The sequence below is a fragment of the Chiloscyllium punctatum genome, chromosome 1, assembly GCF_047496795.1.
Source record: "Chiloscyllium punctatum isolate Juve2018m chromosome 1, sChiPun1.3, whole genome shotgun sequence".
Lineage (NCBI taxonomy): Eukaryota > Metazoa > Chordata > Chondrichthyes > Orectolobiformes > Hemiscylliidae > Chiloscyllium > Chiloscyllium punctatum.
In genome coordinates, this window is record NC_092739.1 from 104444120 (window position 1) to 104462403 (window position 18284).

Here is an 18284-nt window from a genome sequence, read left to right on the forward strand (position 1 = left end):
CGCGATCGGAATCTCTACCTCGTTCCTTGTTCATATTTGTGACTTTTGCACTGCAGTTTTAACTATTTAGCAGGCCAAAGGCGCCGACTTTATAAATGTAGTAGTTAAAGACCTATTTGACAATGAGAGCAGCCCTTTCCTATTTGCACTACAACAAACGATACATGATAAGAGTACAACAAATCATAAACCTTTGTTTTAAAAACACCTCCGTGCTCCTGCCAAGTTACACTGACCTTTGAAAGTTGGGCAAATAGCTCGAGTCTCAAAATGTCACTAAACTTTATTACGGGGAAAGCAACTATTCACAGGAAAGTCAATTTGCCATGTGATCTCCAAGTGAAAGTGTTTATCCCGCCCCATTTTTAAAATTAAGGTTCAATATTTAACAGAGTTTTAAAAAGAAAAATATCAACCAGAGGAGATGCTTCTGCAAATAATCGCATATAAATATCAATATTCTAAAATGCATATTTTACTGGGTTTTAGTGAGCCGATTAGGTGGTGCTTACATTTCTTGCTGAACTGATGTATTTTGGAAAGATTTGATGGGGCAGGGAGAAAACAGAAATGCCCGCACACGGCTGTACTTACTAAAGCTAATGGTACCTGCTACACTTTGCTGTGGACACAGATTCTTTCATATGAGAATGCTGCATTTGCCAATCCTGACAGCTTCTGAGGCCTACACATGCTCAATTAAATGTAGAAATCCAGAGGGTGTTGTCAGCGATTCAATGCAATGCGATAGGGGTGTGTTGAAAATCTCACCAGGCAGAAGTAGAAATCACTAATCAAAACATGCCACGTATGTTATTTGTGCAAAGACTTGTAGAGGCCACAGCTTATTGAATAAAACAACTAAGTTTTTACAACGTACTAAGTTAAGAATAAGTAATGAACAGCTGTACTATTTCAAACCTTCTGAATTTATGGAAATTCAAATATATCCAACACATTCATTTCCATTTATTGCTATTATCTTAATCCCACGATACATAATTAACTTTAAGTGAAATAAAATATTATGAGCAAGCGAACAAATTCAGTGCATTTATTTTCTGGTTTGCAGTCTGAGATAATTTCACAGTGCCTGTTATCTTGCTCAGCAATATCACAGGTGCTGGATAGCCAGCAATGTCCTGAATTTGCTCAGATGCAAACTGACATCTGAAAGGGGAAACCTACTTCAGGCACTAATCATTTGAAGTTAAAAGGTCACTTCACAGCTGACTGCAAAATCCAGATGATAAAATAGCCAATACTCAATCAACGTTCATTGACACCAGAATCAGCCAATGAGTTGAAGTGGAATGTTACCTGTAAATACCAATAGCTTGTACAAAGAATTACAGCTGTTGATAAGGTGCAATTCCCTTTTATCAAAAAAAAAGTTGTGCTACTTGACTGCCAAGCCAAGCCTCTGCGAGCACCACTTGCCGGCATTAGCATCTTCAGTGTAAACAAAATTAATGATAAGTATTTAACATCAATCAAGATAGAAATAAAAATAGAAAGGAAATGAGAAGTTTTAAAATGATAATTACAACTAGCATCCACATTGTGTTATCATGATTGTCATTTCAAGGAAATGTACACGACGCTCAAGTGAGAGAAGACATAGTGGCTGGAAATGTTTATGACACAGTATCATCATCATCATCATCATCTCTGGACCATTAACGCCTTCCAGGACTGAGCAGACACACATTGTGCCTTCTGGAGAGTGGCTCCAATTGTGGTTAAATGAAGTGATTTTTGACAGATTTTAACCTATATTGTCCCAACTTAGAGTGCAAATTGGAGGGTGTGGGAGATAAGGTTATCTCATCTACAGGATAGAAAAAGCAGATACCTACAGATATTTTTTATCTCTATGACTATTCCCTTGCCTTTGAACATTTCCTTTTGGAGGCAGAGGTTACAAATTCCTTTGGTCCAAAAATAATGGTACCAGTACTGCTGCCACTCACTGATGTGGAAATGGAGTACTGTAGAGGCTGAATTTGTGACATTGCCAGCCAAAACCTGACAACATGCATGTTGGGGAAAACAATATTATTTGCTATTATTTTAAAATTCTATTTGGTTTTTAACTGTTAAATAGATTTAAAGATTAAATCTAATATCAATTCAATTACAACCGTCTGATTTTGTTTTTTTCAAGCACACAAAGTTCATTTGGATATGAAGAATATGGATATCGTCACAAAGGCAACCTGGGGGAGAAAAGTCATTCATACATATAACTGAAAAAGGCGAATTCAATAATGCACTACTGTAATAAAAAATGATCAAAATTGAGGGAAATGTATTTTATTGGGGGTCTTTGTTCTTACTGTCTAGTTGTGAGTTATAAGATTAAAAATGCAGAAAAATTAGTTACAGGAAAAATCTAAAAATAGTTTTGAAGTATTTTCAAGATCATTTTCATGCAACAAATGCCATTTATGTAGGAACTGAAATTCTCAACCTACAATTCATATTATTAACCATGTTTGCACAAAAAAACTTTGATTGCTGCTTAGAAATTAAGATTTTTAGAATGCAATCATTGCTTTCCCTTTCCCAATAAAAAAACCTGATACCACACTTAGTTGGCTGCAGATAAATATGGCAGGATTGCAAAAGTCTCAGAAGTCCTCTTCAGCATGTTTACTTCTGGATTTCTTGTGCAGCAAAAGCCTCTGGATAGTTTCAGATATTGTGCGCTCTCCATGCACCTTGTTGTCTCTTGTGCGCACATTGACAGTTCCACTGCTCTTCTCTTTTTCACCAACCACTGCAAATGTAATAACATACTTCAGTACATTGTCTTTTACCTTGAAATAATGCTACATTCAGATAAAACTATTCCAACAAAACAATTTTCCATATGAATAGAAGTGATAATGCCTTGAAACAACTGACAGGCATGCTAATAAAAGAGGTGGCCAATATTACACACAAACTGATGTTCAAGAATTATTATCTTGCTCTTCCTCCCATCATGATATCACAAGACCTCCTGGCATGATTGAAGTCAATGCTAATTTGCACTGTGATACTGCATGGTAGAATACTTCCCTATGAAAACTTTATTCGGTACTTTAATCACAGCTAAAGAAACAAAACATTCCAGTTCATAACATTAATTGATTTAGACACTTTAGCTACACTTGCATAGTATTGTTTTGTCCAATTAAAATGCTGAAAATATTCTATACTTTGGCACAAATGTTAAGTGGTTCTAAGTCCAATCTATAGAAGGCTGCTGTCACTGTGCAGAGACAAAGGGTTTGCAGTGTCATGTCACTACAAAGTGACAGAAATAAAGCTGGCAGGAACAAAGACGGCATTTCTATATCATCATCAGGTTGGTGCTGTTTGGGAGTGACACCTGGGCGGTCATCCAGGCGAGAGTGAACCTCAGGCCTGAGGATAATAAAAGGGACAGGAGCAACAGCAGCAGCAATGCAGCTACAACCTCAGGAGTGCAACCAGTCAACTGGTGACTACATTTGAGAGAGAAATAGTCCACGGCTTTGACTGTCTTAAGTAGACAGACAGGAGGTTAGAAGAACATAGTAAGCCAGGCAGCATCAGGAGATGCAGAAGTCGATGTTTCGGGTGTAACCTTTCTTCAGGACTTTCTCAAAGCTGTGTTGCTCCTTTCCTATCATCAGGCCAACAATGCTTTGTAGTGAACTGCATATAATTTGCTTGTTCTCTCTGAGAACTTTAAGAGACATCAAATCTTCTGGCTGCAGTAGGTCCGGAGCACGGACTTCTGGCTGCGGGTTTGCCTGAAGCGCGGACACTCAAGGGGATGTCATTGCTATAACCAGAGCAAGGACTCCTTGAGGCCTGGGACAACTTGCAAATTTCTTGCAGAACCCTTGGAGCTGTGTTTGAAGACCCATCGTATAGAAGATAGATGAAACTTCTTTTTATTCCTTTTTGAAATCAAAATGGTGCCAGATTGCAGTGACAAAACATTTTTCACTATCTTTCCAGGTATCTGACAATTAATCAATCTAAAGATAAAATTATTTAAGTAGACCCAGTAATGATCAGAATTAGCATAAAACCTTTTTTAAAAAGGTCTTAGAATGGAGGCATCACTAGCAAGGTATTTATTAGTTATCAAATAAAAAAATCAAAAGAACCATGGATGCTGTAAATAAAAAAAACTGCTGGAAAAGCTCAGCAGGTCTGGTAGCATCTGTGGAGAGAAATCAGTTACAGTTTTTGGTCCAGTGACCTTTTTTCAGAATTTATTATTTATCCCCAGTTAGGCCACTTCAGAAGGGGCCTTCAGAGTCAGTTGCAGGGATGTAGAACTGGAGGTACCTATTAGCTGGAACTGTAAGGACAACCAGTTTTGTTCCTTAAAAAGTAATTTAGTTGAGTTTTTAAGACAATCCATTTTACTGATACTATTTTCTCCTCCCAACTGGATTGTGGTTAGACATGAATACCATTGTAGTTGAAATCAATGAAAGTAGTAATCATATCTCAAACCTCCTGGTCTATTCAGCATATCAGGAAGTGTCATTAACTAAGAGGGCAGTACTACTGAGTATTAATGAGCCACCACAGCATAAGTGATCAAACAATGAGACAGATATTGTCCAAAGTATAAAAGGATGGTACATTTCTTTCAAACAACTTCACTGAACACATTGTGAAAAGATTTATGAAACTTACCCAGGATAAAGTTATATTGAGCAAGTTGTGCATTGCGGATCTTCTTGTTCAGTGTACATCCTTGATCAAGGTCAACATCAGACATTAACCCAGCATCATGAAATTGCTGTTGAACCTGGTCATAATCAATTTATAAAAAGAAACAAACTTTATTGAAATTGCTTATTTTTCCCGGTTTAAAAGAAAAAAAACCTTCAATAGCTACGAGTTTATTTGAAAGAAATTAATTTTGATATAATTCATATCACTAAAGAATACAATCTTCTTTTTCATTATGAGAAAATGCATAATGAAAAAAATCATTTAGCCATGGAGTTCATCAAGACTGCTCCTACCCTTCATTCTACCACATTCAATCCGACCGTCTGTTAATTATAGAACATAGAACAGTACAACACAGGAACAAGTCCTTCAGCCCACCATGTCTAGGTTGACCATGGTGCTGTTTTAAACTGATCCCATCTGTTTGCACATGGTCTGGATCCCTCTATATTCCCTGCCTGCTCATGTGTCTGTCCAAATGCCTAAAAACTTTGCTAACACATCTGCTTCTACTAACTCCCCTGGCAGCATGTTCCATGCACCTATTAATCCTAAATAAACAAACTTTCATCACACATCTCGTGTAAACTTTTTCCCTCTCACCTTAAACTTATGCCCCCTAGTATGAATCTGACGATCCACCCTTTGCATGCTTCTCAATGTTACGTAATTCTATCGGGTCAACCTTCAGCTTCCAACAATCTAGCAAAATCAACCAAGTTTGTCCAACCTCCCCTTTATAACTAATTCATTCCAAATCCAGGCAAAATTCTGGTAAACCACTTTTGGACCAAATTATCTTCCCAAACTCCACAGCAGAATTTGTTTAATAATCAAATTGTGTTGTTAAATGCTCTCATTTCACAATCCTCTTTTTGTTTTCCTTTCAAATGTTAAAAAAAGACTTAATAAACTTTACAGAATATAACATCAGTTCAATTTTCTATCAGAAAGATTTCCTGCAGCTGTACTTCAAAGAAAAGCAACATTGAGTGCAACGTGAAAGTCAATGTACTGCCAGTAAATCAGACCAGCAGGCCCTAAATGCAAAGGCAGAGTTATATCAACTTTGAATAAGCACAAAGAGCATTTTAAGTACACATTCATTTTTATCATTTCAGATACACAAACAGGAAAACAGCTTTCAGACTAGCTATTTCCTGGTGCCTCAGTAGCCATGGAACGCTTTGAAGAAATAGCCAGAAGTTGTTTATTTCAGATACATGCTGTTTGCTTGGTGCCAAATAGCTCAAGGAATCAACAACTGTTTAGCTTTCAGATTACAAGATACCCACTTTCTAGCACAGATTTTTCAGTTAATGTCAAATGTGTCACAGAATTTAACATGCAAGAAAATGTGGAATATAGCAAACAAATGGCATAAGGTAATTCAATTCTTCTCGAATGAAGATGAAGATTAACAAGTCTCAGGGCTTCGGTGAGACCACATTTGGAATATTGTGCAGGTTTTGGAAGGATATACTCACCCTAAAGATTTCAACTAAGTTCAGTACATTAATCCCAGAAATCAAAGAGCTACCTTATGAGGAGAGACACAATAGACTGGTCCTACATACCAGATGCCCCTAAAAAGCTACTCAGCCCATTAAGTCTGTTCCACCATGCAATGAGGTCATGTCGAGCTGATTCTCCTTGACTCCACTTTCCTGCCTTATCCCCTTTAGCTGTAACTCCCTCACTGATTAAAAATCAATCTCAGCCTTTAATATATTTCATGACCAGCCTTAGAAGGTCTCTGTAATAAAGAATTCTACAGATTCACTACCCTCAGATTAAAATAAAATGGACAAACCCTTACTCAGATCATGCAGTCTGATCTTAGATATTCACACAATGGCAAACAACCTTGAAACATTTACTTGGTCAAGCCTACTAAGAATAATCTATGTTTCAATCAGGTCACCTCACATTCATCTAAACTCAAATAAGTACAGCTCCAACCTACTCAACATCTCTTCTTAAGACAATCCCCCCCCATACCCGGGTTTGGTCTAGTGAACCTTCTCTAGACTGCCTCCAATGCCAGTATCTCTCTCCCTAGATAAGGGGACAAAAACTGTTCAAGCTAAGGCCTGACTAGTACCTTACATAGTTTTATTAAGATCTCTTTATTTTGATACACTATTCCCTTTAAAATAGGCCAAAGTTCCATTTGCTTTCCCTATTACCTGCTGAACTTGTATGCTAGCCTTTTTGTGATTTATCCACAAGGACTCGAATCCCTGTGCCTTCTGCAGTCTTTCTCCATTTAAATATTCAGCTCCTCTATTCTTCCTGCCAAAATGCATAACCTCACATTTTCCTACATTAAATTCTACCTGCCAAGTTGTTGCTCACTCACTTAACCAGTCTATATCAGAGTCATCATCACGCCCCACATTCCCACTTATTTTAGTCTGCAAATTTGTCTATAATACATTCACATTCCTAATTAAAGTGATTAATATATTGTAAATAATGATTGTGCCAGCACTGATCCCTGTGACACTTCTACTAGTCACATGTTGCCAACATAACTGTCTTCAATTAGTTAGCCAATCTTCTATTCATGTTAACATAACACCATCAACACCATTGGCTATTAACCTATAAAGTTTTTCAGACTGGGCGGACCTATGACCAGTGGAGTGCTACCATCTCAATGGCAACAAGGGACAGGCAATATATGCGAGCCAGGAAGCAACTCCTACGAATGAATTACATAAACAAAGGATGATCATATGGCAAAGTTAGCCATGATAAATTCATAGTGTGTATTCAGGTCAGTTTGCTAGAACAAAATGCAACTACGATATGCTTTCGATCTGCTGATTTGTAATGAGGAAAGTTTAATGAGTAAACGATTCCCTTTGAAACAGTGACCGTAACATGGCAGAATTTTAGCATTCGGTTTGAGGAGGAGGAACTTGGGTTGGAAACAAATGCTCTCCACATCAATAAGGGTAATCACAAAGAAATGCAAGCCGTGCCAGCTAGCATGGACCGAAGATAGGAGTTTAGTAGCCAAGACCAATGAGTAAAAATTTGCTAATGTTAAGAAAATAGTTTGTGACTCACAACAAAGGTACATTTCACTGAAAGAACGATTCTACGAATGGGCTAAGCCAACCATGATTGACCAGGGAAATTAAGGATATTATCAGATTGAAAGAAAAAATATATCAAAGTTTTGTGGTAAGACAGAACAATGGAAATGTTTTACAAACTAGCAAAATTTGAAGACTCCAAGAGCGTTCCAAAATTACTAAACAAGAGACAAAAGGAGAGGAAATAAATATAAAAGCTCACAAGAGCCAAAGTGCTAGGGAAGCTAATGATGCTCAAGACCAACAAGTCCCCTCCACCTGATGGGATGCGTCCTAGGATAGTAAAGGTTGCAGCTAGAAAGGTAGTGGATTCACTAGTGGTAATCTTGTAAGCATTCTTAGATAAGGGTTCTGAGGTAAACGCAGGAAAATGGAGTCAACTAAGGTGTTACATTCCAATGTAATACCTTGTTGGCAAGGGGGAGCCAAAAAGCAGGTAACTACAGTCCAGTTAGCTTAATGTCCATTATGGATAAAATGATAGTGTATTGTAAAGCATTATAACAGAGCATTTAGAATTACATAATGACCAACAAACTCCGCATGCTTCATGATGGGAAATTATTTCTGTCAAGTTTAATAGAATTTTAAAAAAAATGATAACAAGCAGGATAAAGGGGAAGCGGTGGATATAATCATTTGGAATTTCAGTAGGCGTCCATGCCGACCAAATATCCCAACACAATCTAGTCCCTCCTGCCAGCACCCGGCCCATATCCCTCCAAACCCTTCCTGTTCATATACCCATCCAAATGCCTCTTAAAATGTTGCAATTGTACCAGCCTCCACCACATCCTCTGGCAGCTCCTTCCATACATGTACCACCCTCTGCGTGAAAAACTTGCCCGTTAGGTCTCTTTTATATCTTTCCTCGCTCACCCTAAACCTATGCCCTCTAGTTCTGGACTCCCCGACCCCAGGGAAAAGACTTTGTCTATTTATCCTATCCATGCCCCTCAATTTTGTAAACCTCTATAAGGTCACCATCAGCCTCCGACGCTTTCCCAAAATGCAACACCTTGCATTTATCTGAACTAAACTCCACCTGCCACTTCTCAGCCCATTAGCCTATCTGGTCAAGATCCTGTTGTACTCCGAGGTAACCTTCTTCGCTGTCCACTACACCTCCAATTTTGGTGCAAACTTACTAATTGTACCTCTTATGCTCACATCCAAACCATTTATGTAAATTACAAAAAGTAGTGGACCCAGCACTGATCCTTGTGGCACACCATTGCTCACAGGCCTCCAGTCTGGAAAACTACCCTCCATCACCATCCTGTTTTCAACCTCTAAGCCAGTTTTGTATCCAAATGGCTAGTTCTCCCTGTATTCCGTGAGATCTAACCTTGCTAACCTTGTCTCCCATGGGGAACCTTGTTGAACGATCAAATCTAGTACTCCGCCCTCATCAATCCTCTTTGTTACTTCCTCAAAAACTCAATCAAGTTTGTGAAGGTCTCTGCTTCTGTTCCATATCTCCTTAAGCTGGCAACATGAAAGTTTGTAACAGGATTCAGCAACTCAATTTTGCCCAGAATTCTAAACACTTACTTCAAGAATAGGTCTAAGGAAGAAACACCAACATATAAACAAAAACAAACATGAACCAGAATCTCACAAAGAACACTACTACTTTTGCCCTGAATATTCTCAAAACACATTCATGCATTTCTACATAATATGGAAATTATATAACATTTGTATCTTTAGACTTCACCTTTTGTGCATATTCTTCACATGTAGGTCCCACAGGTACAACCATAACTTGTCTTGGAGACAGCCAGAAAGGCCTGCAAAGTAAAAATTGCAGCATACTTCAGATTAATGGCAACACCTCTCATTATTACTTCAATGGTTATTTGTTCTTAAGGCATCAAAAAAGCTAAAGAATAAGGCTGGTGCAAGCTGGTTCTCCCACCCGAAGAATAGAACTCAAGAGTCTCCTCAAAGCAGTTCAAATAAAAAGCAAGTCTCGGTACATTGATTAAAGTTCTTATTCAGCTGTCCAACAGCCAGACACTGCTGGTTGCCACCACAATGGGTTTTGCCTTGTACTCCACTGCAATAGCGATTGGTAATGGTTGGTGGAAATAGAGTGCTTGTTAGCCTCCCACCCTACAGCATAGCTCAAATTTTCACTGTCACTGGGTCTAAGCCACCTAACCTGCACATCTCTGGACACTATGAGCAATTTCGCATGTCCAATCCACCTAACCCACAAAATCTTTGCACTATGGGAGGAAACCAGAGCACAGAAAACCCACACAGACACAGGGAGAATGTGCAAAGTACACACAGTCACCTGAGAGTGGAATCAAACTTGGGTGCCTGGCAAGGATCCTGCCATCAGGATCAGTAGTGTGTGGAGTCCCAAAAGTAGATTCCAATGAAAGAAAGGTGACTCACAGCATGTTGTTATCTTTGATTATCTGATGTTAATTTTTTTAATTGCCTAATGGCAGATCAGTACCACACAGCAAATGATTCTCAAATTGGTAGCTGTTCAACATAATGTTGGAAACAGTGAAGCAGCTAAAACCTGTGTGTACAACAGACCTTCAGTATAAATGAACAGTGATTGCTGAACACTTATTTTGAAAGTTATTATGTTAGCAATAATTATACAATCCATTAGTCTGAAATGTAGTTTTAATGGAACATACAAAGAATTGAATATTTTATTACCATTTGCCACCATAGTTCTCAGTCAAAATTGCAATCATTCGTTCCACAGAACCCAGGATTGCCCGATGAATGATCACAGGTCTATTCTGATCAACACCATCATGACTGTGAAATAAAGTGAAACGATTTCAGCACCTTGAATGTTAAAAGTTTTCTTTAAAGATGGGGGAAATAATTAAAAATGTAATATAGGCTGTACATCAGAACAAGTAATCATCTCATGATTGATTAAAATTTTAATCAAAGGAGTACGATGCTAGAAAAGTACAGCCGGTCAGGCAGCATCTGAGGAGCAGGAGAATCTACATTTTGAGCATAAGCCCTTCATCAAGAATGAGCTAATTCCTAATTAAAGGCTTACTCTCGAAACATCGATTCTCCTGCTCCTCGGATGCTGCCTGACCGGCTATACTTTTCCAGGAGTACACTCTTCAACTCTGATCTCCAGCGTCTGCAGTCCTCACTTTCTCCTAAATTTTAATGGCAGTAATAACAGAATAAATGTAAGTCATAAAACATTGGAGTAGAATTAAGACATTAGACCCAACGAGTCTGCTCTGCCATTCGATCACGTTGAAATGTTTCTCAACCTCACTCTTTTGTATTTCCCTGTAACCTCTGATCCCCTTACTATCTTTGTCTTAAAGATATTCTCTTGATCAATTGGGTCAATGGGCTGAGAACTGGCAGATGGAGTTTAATTTGGATAAATGCAAGGAGTTATATTTTGGTAAAACAAACAGAGGCAAGACTTACATAGTTAATGAAAGGCCCTGGATAGTGCAAGTACATAGTTCTTTGAAAGTTGCATCGCAGGTAGACAGTGTGGTGAAGGCGGCTTTTAGTACTCTTGCCTTTGTAGGCCATTGAGCATCAGAGCTGGGACATCACGAGCAGGATGTTGGTGAGGCCACTTTTAGAGTAATGTGTACAGTTCTGGTCATCCTGCTATAGGAAGGATATTGTTGGAGACGATTCAGAAAAGGATTTACCAAGATGTTGCCAGGACTGGAAGATTTGAGTTTGAGGAAGAGTCTGGATAGGTTGGGACTTTTCTTTAGAGCATAGCAGGTTGAGGGGTGACCTTATTGAGATTTATAAAATCACGAGGAACATAGATAAGGTGAATACTAAAAAGGTCTTTTCCCTAGTGTGGGTGAGTTCAAAACTAGGGGACACATATTTAAGGTGAAAGGAGAAAGATTTACAAGAGACCTGAGGGGCAACTTTTTCACACGGGTGGCTCATGTATGGAATGAAGGAAGTAGTTAGTGCAGGTACAGTTACAACATTCAAAACACATTTGGATAGGTATGTGAATCAGAAAGGTTTAGAGTGGGTATGGGCAAAACACAGACAAATGGGACTAGTTTAATTTGGGAAACTTAGTCGGCATGGACGACTTGGGCCATAGAGTCTGTTTCCATGTTGTACGACTCTATGACAGTCAACGACTTGGCCTCCATAGTGTTCTAGGGCAATGAGTTCCACAGATTAACTACCATTGGGCTGAAGAAATTCCTCCTCCTCTCAGTTCTGAAGCATCATCCCATCGGTCTGAGGCTGTGCCCTTGGGTCTTCGACTCTCCTACTACTGGAAACTTCTCCAGGCCTCAGTATTCTGTAACTTTCAATCAGATTCCCTCTTCATCCTTCTAAACGTCATCTAGTACAGATCCAGAATCCTCAACCACTTGACAAGACCTTCATTCCCAGCATTATTTTTGTAAACCTCCTCTGGACCCCCTCCAACACCAATACATCCTTCCTTAGATATGGGGCCCAAAATTGCTCACAATATTTCAAATGCATCTGACCAGAGCCTTACACAGCTTCAGCAGTACATCCCAACTCTTGTGTTCTAGCCACAATTGTTAGAGATGAATGCGAACAAGTCATTTGCTTCCGAATTGCCAAGTGAACCGGTTAACCTTAAGAGAATTCTGAACTAGGATTCCCAAGTCACCAAGTGTTTCAGATTTCTTAAGTCTTTCCCCATTTAGAAAATAGTCTATGCTTCTGTTCTTCCAATCTAAAGTGCACAACCTTACACTTTCCCACATTGTATTTAATCTGCCACTCCTTTGTCCTCTTTCCTAGCCTGTCCAAATCCTTCTTCAGCTTCTCAGTCTCCTCAATAGTACATGTCCCTCCACATACCTATGTGCCATTTGCAAACTTAGTAACAATATCCTCTGTTCCTTCATCCAGTACAATTATAGCACTCATATTATTAAACTCAATAGTTCATTTGCAATTACAGGAATCACTTAATCAACAAGTTTTTACTTCCTAAGATTGCACTAGAAATTTACTCTTTATATGGGAAAAGAATACTAAATTTGATTTTAATAACATACAAGACAGCTCAAAAATGAGCTTATTTCTGATTGAAGAACTCTTCATTTTAGGAGGCTTACCTCACATAGGTCAAGTTAAATCTGATAGGCAACTGGAAATCCAACTGGATTGTAGCACATTGATGATATCTACCAATAGCATCTTTGATTTTTATATCAATCTGGAAGAATTTTTTAAAAAAGTATTAGAAATGTATTGCTTGTAATAGCAAACGTTTCTGATATTATGAAGTAGTAAGTTACCTTGGGCCCATAAAAAGCACCATCACCAGGATTCAAAGTCCACTTTTCACCAAACTCATTGAGGCTATTTTCAAGTTGCTGAAGGAAAAAAAGGGATTACACAGTGACAGTTTGATTTAAAAAGTACACAAAACAAAAATCAGCATTAAACACCATCTAAAATGCAAATTGGAGTTAGTGACCTTCTCAGCTGTGTTCCAGACTTCAACATCACCAAGAAATTTCTCCGGGCGAGTGGAAAGTTCAAGTTTAAAAGTAAATCCAAAGACATTGTAGACAGCACGCAGGAAGTCTAGGCAACCTTTAATTTCTGCTTCAATCTAGGAAAAACAAAAGCACAACAACTCATTGGAAAAAATACTCCTCCAGTTTCCCCATAACCCTAAAATTCTCTTGGATATACCATAGTATATAGTAGATAAAAAGTTGCATACCATCTATTATGTAGCTTAAAAAAATCATTTGTGTTTGAATAATGGCATGAGAGCATGAGGCAAAGTACTCCATACTGGATTACAATCACAATAAAGGTATTCAGGTGTTAGCACATTTCTATAAATGCTTCTGCAAAAACAAACTCAATCATTTCAAGCTGTGAGAGCAGATGATCCTGAGACACTTATTTTAGTTAGATTACCTTTCTTAAAACAGAATATTTGAATGACAAAACTTATTTGAAATAAATAACACACTCAAATGGTGTAAGTTTTAAACTAAAATAACTTTAAGATTAGAAGTCTTTAAGCTAAAGCAGTTTTTTTTTGCGTTGTGTTTCCCTGAGGAGTTCTCAACATTAACTTCAGATACCATGAAGTCTCATGGTACCAGGTCAACGTGGCCTCCCGCTGATTACCACGTACGACCTTCCCTCCGCTGATGAATCAAGGCTCCTCCATGTTGAACATCACTTGGATGAAGCACTGAGGGTAGAAAGGGTGCAGAATGTATATTGGATTTCAATGCCCACCAAGAGTGCTCAGCAGCCACTGAACAAGATGGTCAGGTCCTACAAGACTTAGCTGCTAGACTGGGTCTGCAGCAGGAAGTTAGGGAAAAACAGGCATGATCCTATCCTCAAACATCTGCCTGCCACTGACTGATTTGTTCCTGACAGTATTGGCAAGAGTGATCGCTATACAGTTCTACTGAAGGCAAAGTCCAATCTTCCCATTGAGAATACCCTAACATTGTACTGTGGGGCAATATTACTGTGTTAAATGCGACAGACTTCAAACAGAACAAGCAATTCAAGACTGCACAACTATGAGGCGCAGTAAGCCACCTGCAAGAGCAGAATCATACTCCAGCACAATCTGCAACCTCACAGTCCAGCACATCCCCGCTCTATTATTACAATCAAAGACAATCAACTCTGGCTCAATGAGTGTGCTGGAATATAAGCAGCACCAGACATATATGAATACGAGGTACCAACTTGGTGAAGGTACAAAACAGAATGACTTGCATATCAAACAGCAGCAGCACTAAGCGGTAGACAGAACTAAACAATTCCACAACCAACAGATCACATCTAAGCTTTGTGTCAAGACTACATCATCAAGGCATAAATAGTGGTAGACAATTAAACAACTCACTGAGATAAAGACTCCAAAAATATCCTTATCCTCAATAACAGGAAATCCAAACACATCAGTGCAAAAGACAGGTTGAATAATTCACAACAATCTTCAGCCAGAAATGACAAGTGGATGATCCATTTCAGCATCCTCCAGATGCCTGACTTCAGCCAATTTGATTCACTTCAGATGACCTCAAGAAACAGATGGAAGCACTGGATACTGCAAAGACCACAGGCCCTGACATCATTCAGACAGTCATACTGAAGTCTTGTGCTCCAAAACTTCCTGCACCCCTAGTCAAGCTCTTCCAGTACAATTACAACATTGGCACAATACTGACAACATGGACAATTGCCAAGATGTGCCCTGTACACAAAAAAGTAGGATAAATGGAACCTGGCTAATTACCACTCCACTAGTCTACTCTCAATCATCAGTAAAGCGGAAGGTGTCATCAACAGTGCTACCAAGCAGCACCTGCTCAATGACACCCAGTTTGCATTCTGCCAGGACCACTTAGTTCCTACCCTCATTTGTTCAAATGTGGACAATAGTGCTGAATTGCAGAGGTGAAGCGAGAGTGACTACTCTTGACATCAAGACTACATTAGACCAAGAGTAGCATCAAAAGAGCTCTAGCAAACTGGAGACAAGGGGAAACAGGGAAAACTCTCTTCTGATTGAAGTTATATCTAACACAAAGGAAGATGGCTGTGTTTGTTGGAAGTCAATCACTGCAGCTTCAGGCCAGCTCTGCAGGTGTTCCTCAGGGTAATGTCTGAGGCCCAACCATGGACAGCTGCTTCATCAATGACCTTCCCTCCATCTTAAGGTCAGAAATGGGGATTTTGCAGAATGATTGCACAATGTTCAGCACTATTCATGACATCTCACACACTGAACCAGTCCATGTCTAACTGCAACAAGATCTGGGCAATATCCAGTGGCATGTAACATTCATACTACACAAATGCCAGGGAATAACCATGTCTAATAAGAGACAACTTAATCTCTACCCCTTGACAGTAAATAAGCGCTAACTTAACTGAATGCTCCAACTATCAACATCCTGAGGCTTACTATTTTCTGGTTCAGTTTCTGCTCAATCATCTCAATAATAGTTACAGGAACAAGTCAGAGACTAGGAATCCTGCAGTAAATTAGTCATGTCTTGACTCCCCAAAGTCTGTCCACCATTTACAAGGCACAAAGAGAAGTGTAGAAAAATACTCCCTGGATGAGTGCAGCTGAAACAACACTCCATAGCTTGACACCATCCAGACAAAGCAGCCTGCTTGTGTGAATCAAAAAAAACCTGAAAGAGATGGATGAATCAAGTAGGCCAATTGGCCTTTTGAGCTTGTTCTACCATACAACAACATCAAGGCTGATTGATTTTAATCTCAACTCTTCAATTCTACATCCCACCCCCAACCCTGATATTTAAAGATTCTGTATCCCCTGCATTTTGAGGGAGGGAGGGAGGGAGGGAGGGAGGGGGGGAGGGAGGGAGGGGGGGAGGGGGGGGAGGGAGGGAGGGAGGGGGGGAGGGAGGGAGGGGGGGGGGAGGGAGGGGGGGAGGGAGGGGGGGGGGGGAAGAGTTCTAAAGACTCTCAACCCTTTGAGAAAACAAAACCCTCATCTCTGTCATAGTTGGTTCCAATTTTTTAAACTATGACTTCTGGCTCTTCCACAAGACAATTTCACAAAAGTCCATTTTCTTGAATTAACTTATTTTTCTAAGAAACCTGTTCAGAAATGTTATTACACATGTCTGGAGCAGGTGGGCTTTGAGGTCAGTACAATCACAATGGGGCCCCTAAGAAATATCACTTCCACACCCATCTGAGCAAGTCCATCTAATTAAGTCACTTCTCTCTCTCCCCAAATCTCCAGAGGATACAAGCCTAGCCTTTCCTCATTAAGCAATCTGCTCTTTCCAGGTATTAGTCAAGGAAACCTCTGAACCACTTTCAATGCATTAATATCCTGTACGCAGCACTCCAGATACAGTCTTACCAATGCCCTGTATAGCATGACTATACCTGTTCCATGGTACAGAAAATGTGAGCATCATCTTGCTGGAATCTGCGGACCCGAGTCAGGCCAGTCAGCGCTCCAGACAGCTCATTACGATGAAGCACTCCAAAGTCAGCATATCGCAATGGCAGTTCCCTCCAAGACCGTGGCCGATGATCAAACATGAGACTAAAATACAGACAAATTATGAAAGCATTTTCATTTAAAACAAAATTATGCTTAATTAGTTGACATTTCAAAAAGTTTTATTAGAATACTAAACCTCTTTAACACCAGAATCAATCTGCAACTGGTATACAGTATGTATCCTCCTCCCACCCCAGGGAGATGAAGATAGCCAGATTCTTTTGGAAAACTGGCACTGATACATGTGCAATTGGTCACTACTGGTTCAGAATTAACAGCGTTAAAAAAAAATGAGAGTGGAGTAGTGGAGAAGTTTGAGTAATAGCCAAGAAGACACTCAAAACAACGGCTCTATAGGCTGTTTTGAAAACAGACAGGGAAGTAGCAAGGGGTAGGAAACTAAATAACAATTCACAAAAGAAAAGCAATGATCAACAATAAGGAGAGAGAATACTGGGTACTAAATTTAAATCTATTAATTTTTTAGTTAAAAAGAAACAAAATATATTTCCGGCATAAAGCAGTTTCGGTTTTTGATTAGAGACGTGGAACCAGTCTAAATTCTGTAGATGAAACATGGTGTATGAATTATTATTCATCATTATCTGTAATTATTCATCAGATGGTTCTTCTTTCCTCTCCACAAAGACTGCGTGAAAACAAAATCAAATTTAAAGAGTCTAGCTTGGAGGAAAAGTTTGCAAAAGAACGCTAAAGACATTCTCAAGCGCAGAAACACAACTCCACATTAAAGTGAAGTGATATCCTCAGATTAAACTCTCCATCAATTCTCTCTCTCGCTAACGAACAAGAGGGCAGTCCGAGAGGTCCTCTGGGACTCTGGCGACTGTGGTACAAAATTACAGACCTATCTTGCAAGGGTCTCAAAAAAGTAGGAAAAAATGCAGAAGGGTTTGAAATTTCAGGAATTCAATGACTTACCAGTGACCTGGACAATTCATAGGTTTTAGGGCAAATATTTCCTTCTCCACCTCAAAAGAAAACATATTCTCACTGTAGTGCTGCCAATGTCCTGAAGTCTGCCACAGTTTGTGGTTGTAAATATTGGGAGACACCACCTCTGTAAAGCCTCTTTTGTTGTACTCGCTCTAAAAATAAACACAGAAATTTATCAATACAATAATCAAAGTTACACCTAAACCTCAAATTGCATAGCACATTGCTACCAGAAGACCTAAACAGGCATCAGCAAAAGCTGGACACTTCAATTTGGAACATGTAATGCAGAATATGCTTTGCTTGCTTTTTATAAATTGAACACCGATGAACACTAATAGTTGATTCCACCTACTGAGGGAGAGGTCAAAGAAATAAAACTGAAATCAGAGACAGGAACCAGTCACTCATGCCAGTGAATGTACAGATTATGATCTACACAAACATTAGCT

At 39.2% G+C, this 18284-nt stretch overlaps 1 protein-coding gene across 1 annotated transcript in view; it reads right to left on the bottom strand.

Annotated features, from left to right (window-relative positions):
• Positions 1 to 1389: 1389 nt before the first annotated feature.
• The window catches only part of tars1 (threonyl-tRNA synthetase 1), a 40219-nt gene continuing 23324 nt past the window's right edge, over positions 1390 to 18284 (bottom strand). The window contains exons 11-19 of the mRNA XM_072571647.1: positions 17818 to 17984; positions 16755 to 16917; positions 13312 to 13449; positions 13130 to 13207; positions 12947 to 13047; positions 10527 to 10631; positions 9559 to 9631; positions 4690 to 4804; positions 1390 to 2782 (exon numbers count right to left, since the gene is read on the bottom strand). Coding sequence (XP_072427748.1) covers positions 2634 to 2782; positions 4690 to 4804; positions 9559 to 9631; positions 10527 to 10631; positions 12947 to 13047; positions 13130 to 13207; positions 13312 to 13449; positions 16755 to 16917; positions 17818 to 17984 — 1089 coding nt within the window. The 3' untranslated portion in view covers positions 1390 to 2633. The remainder of the gene's footprint in view (positions 2783 to 4689; positions 4805 to 9558; positions 9632 to 10526; positions 10632 to 12946; positions 13048 to 13129; positions 13208 to 13311; positions 13450 to 16754; positions 16918 to 17817; positions 17985 to 18284) is intronic.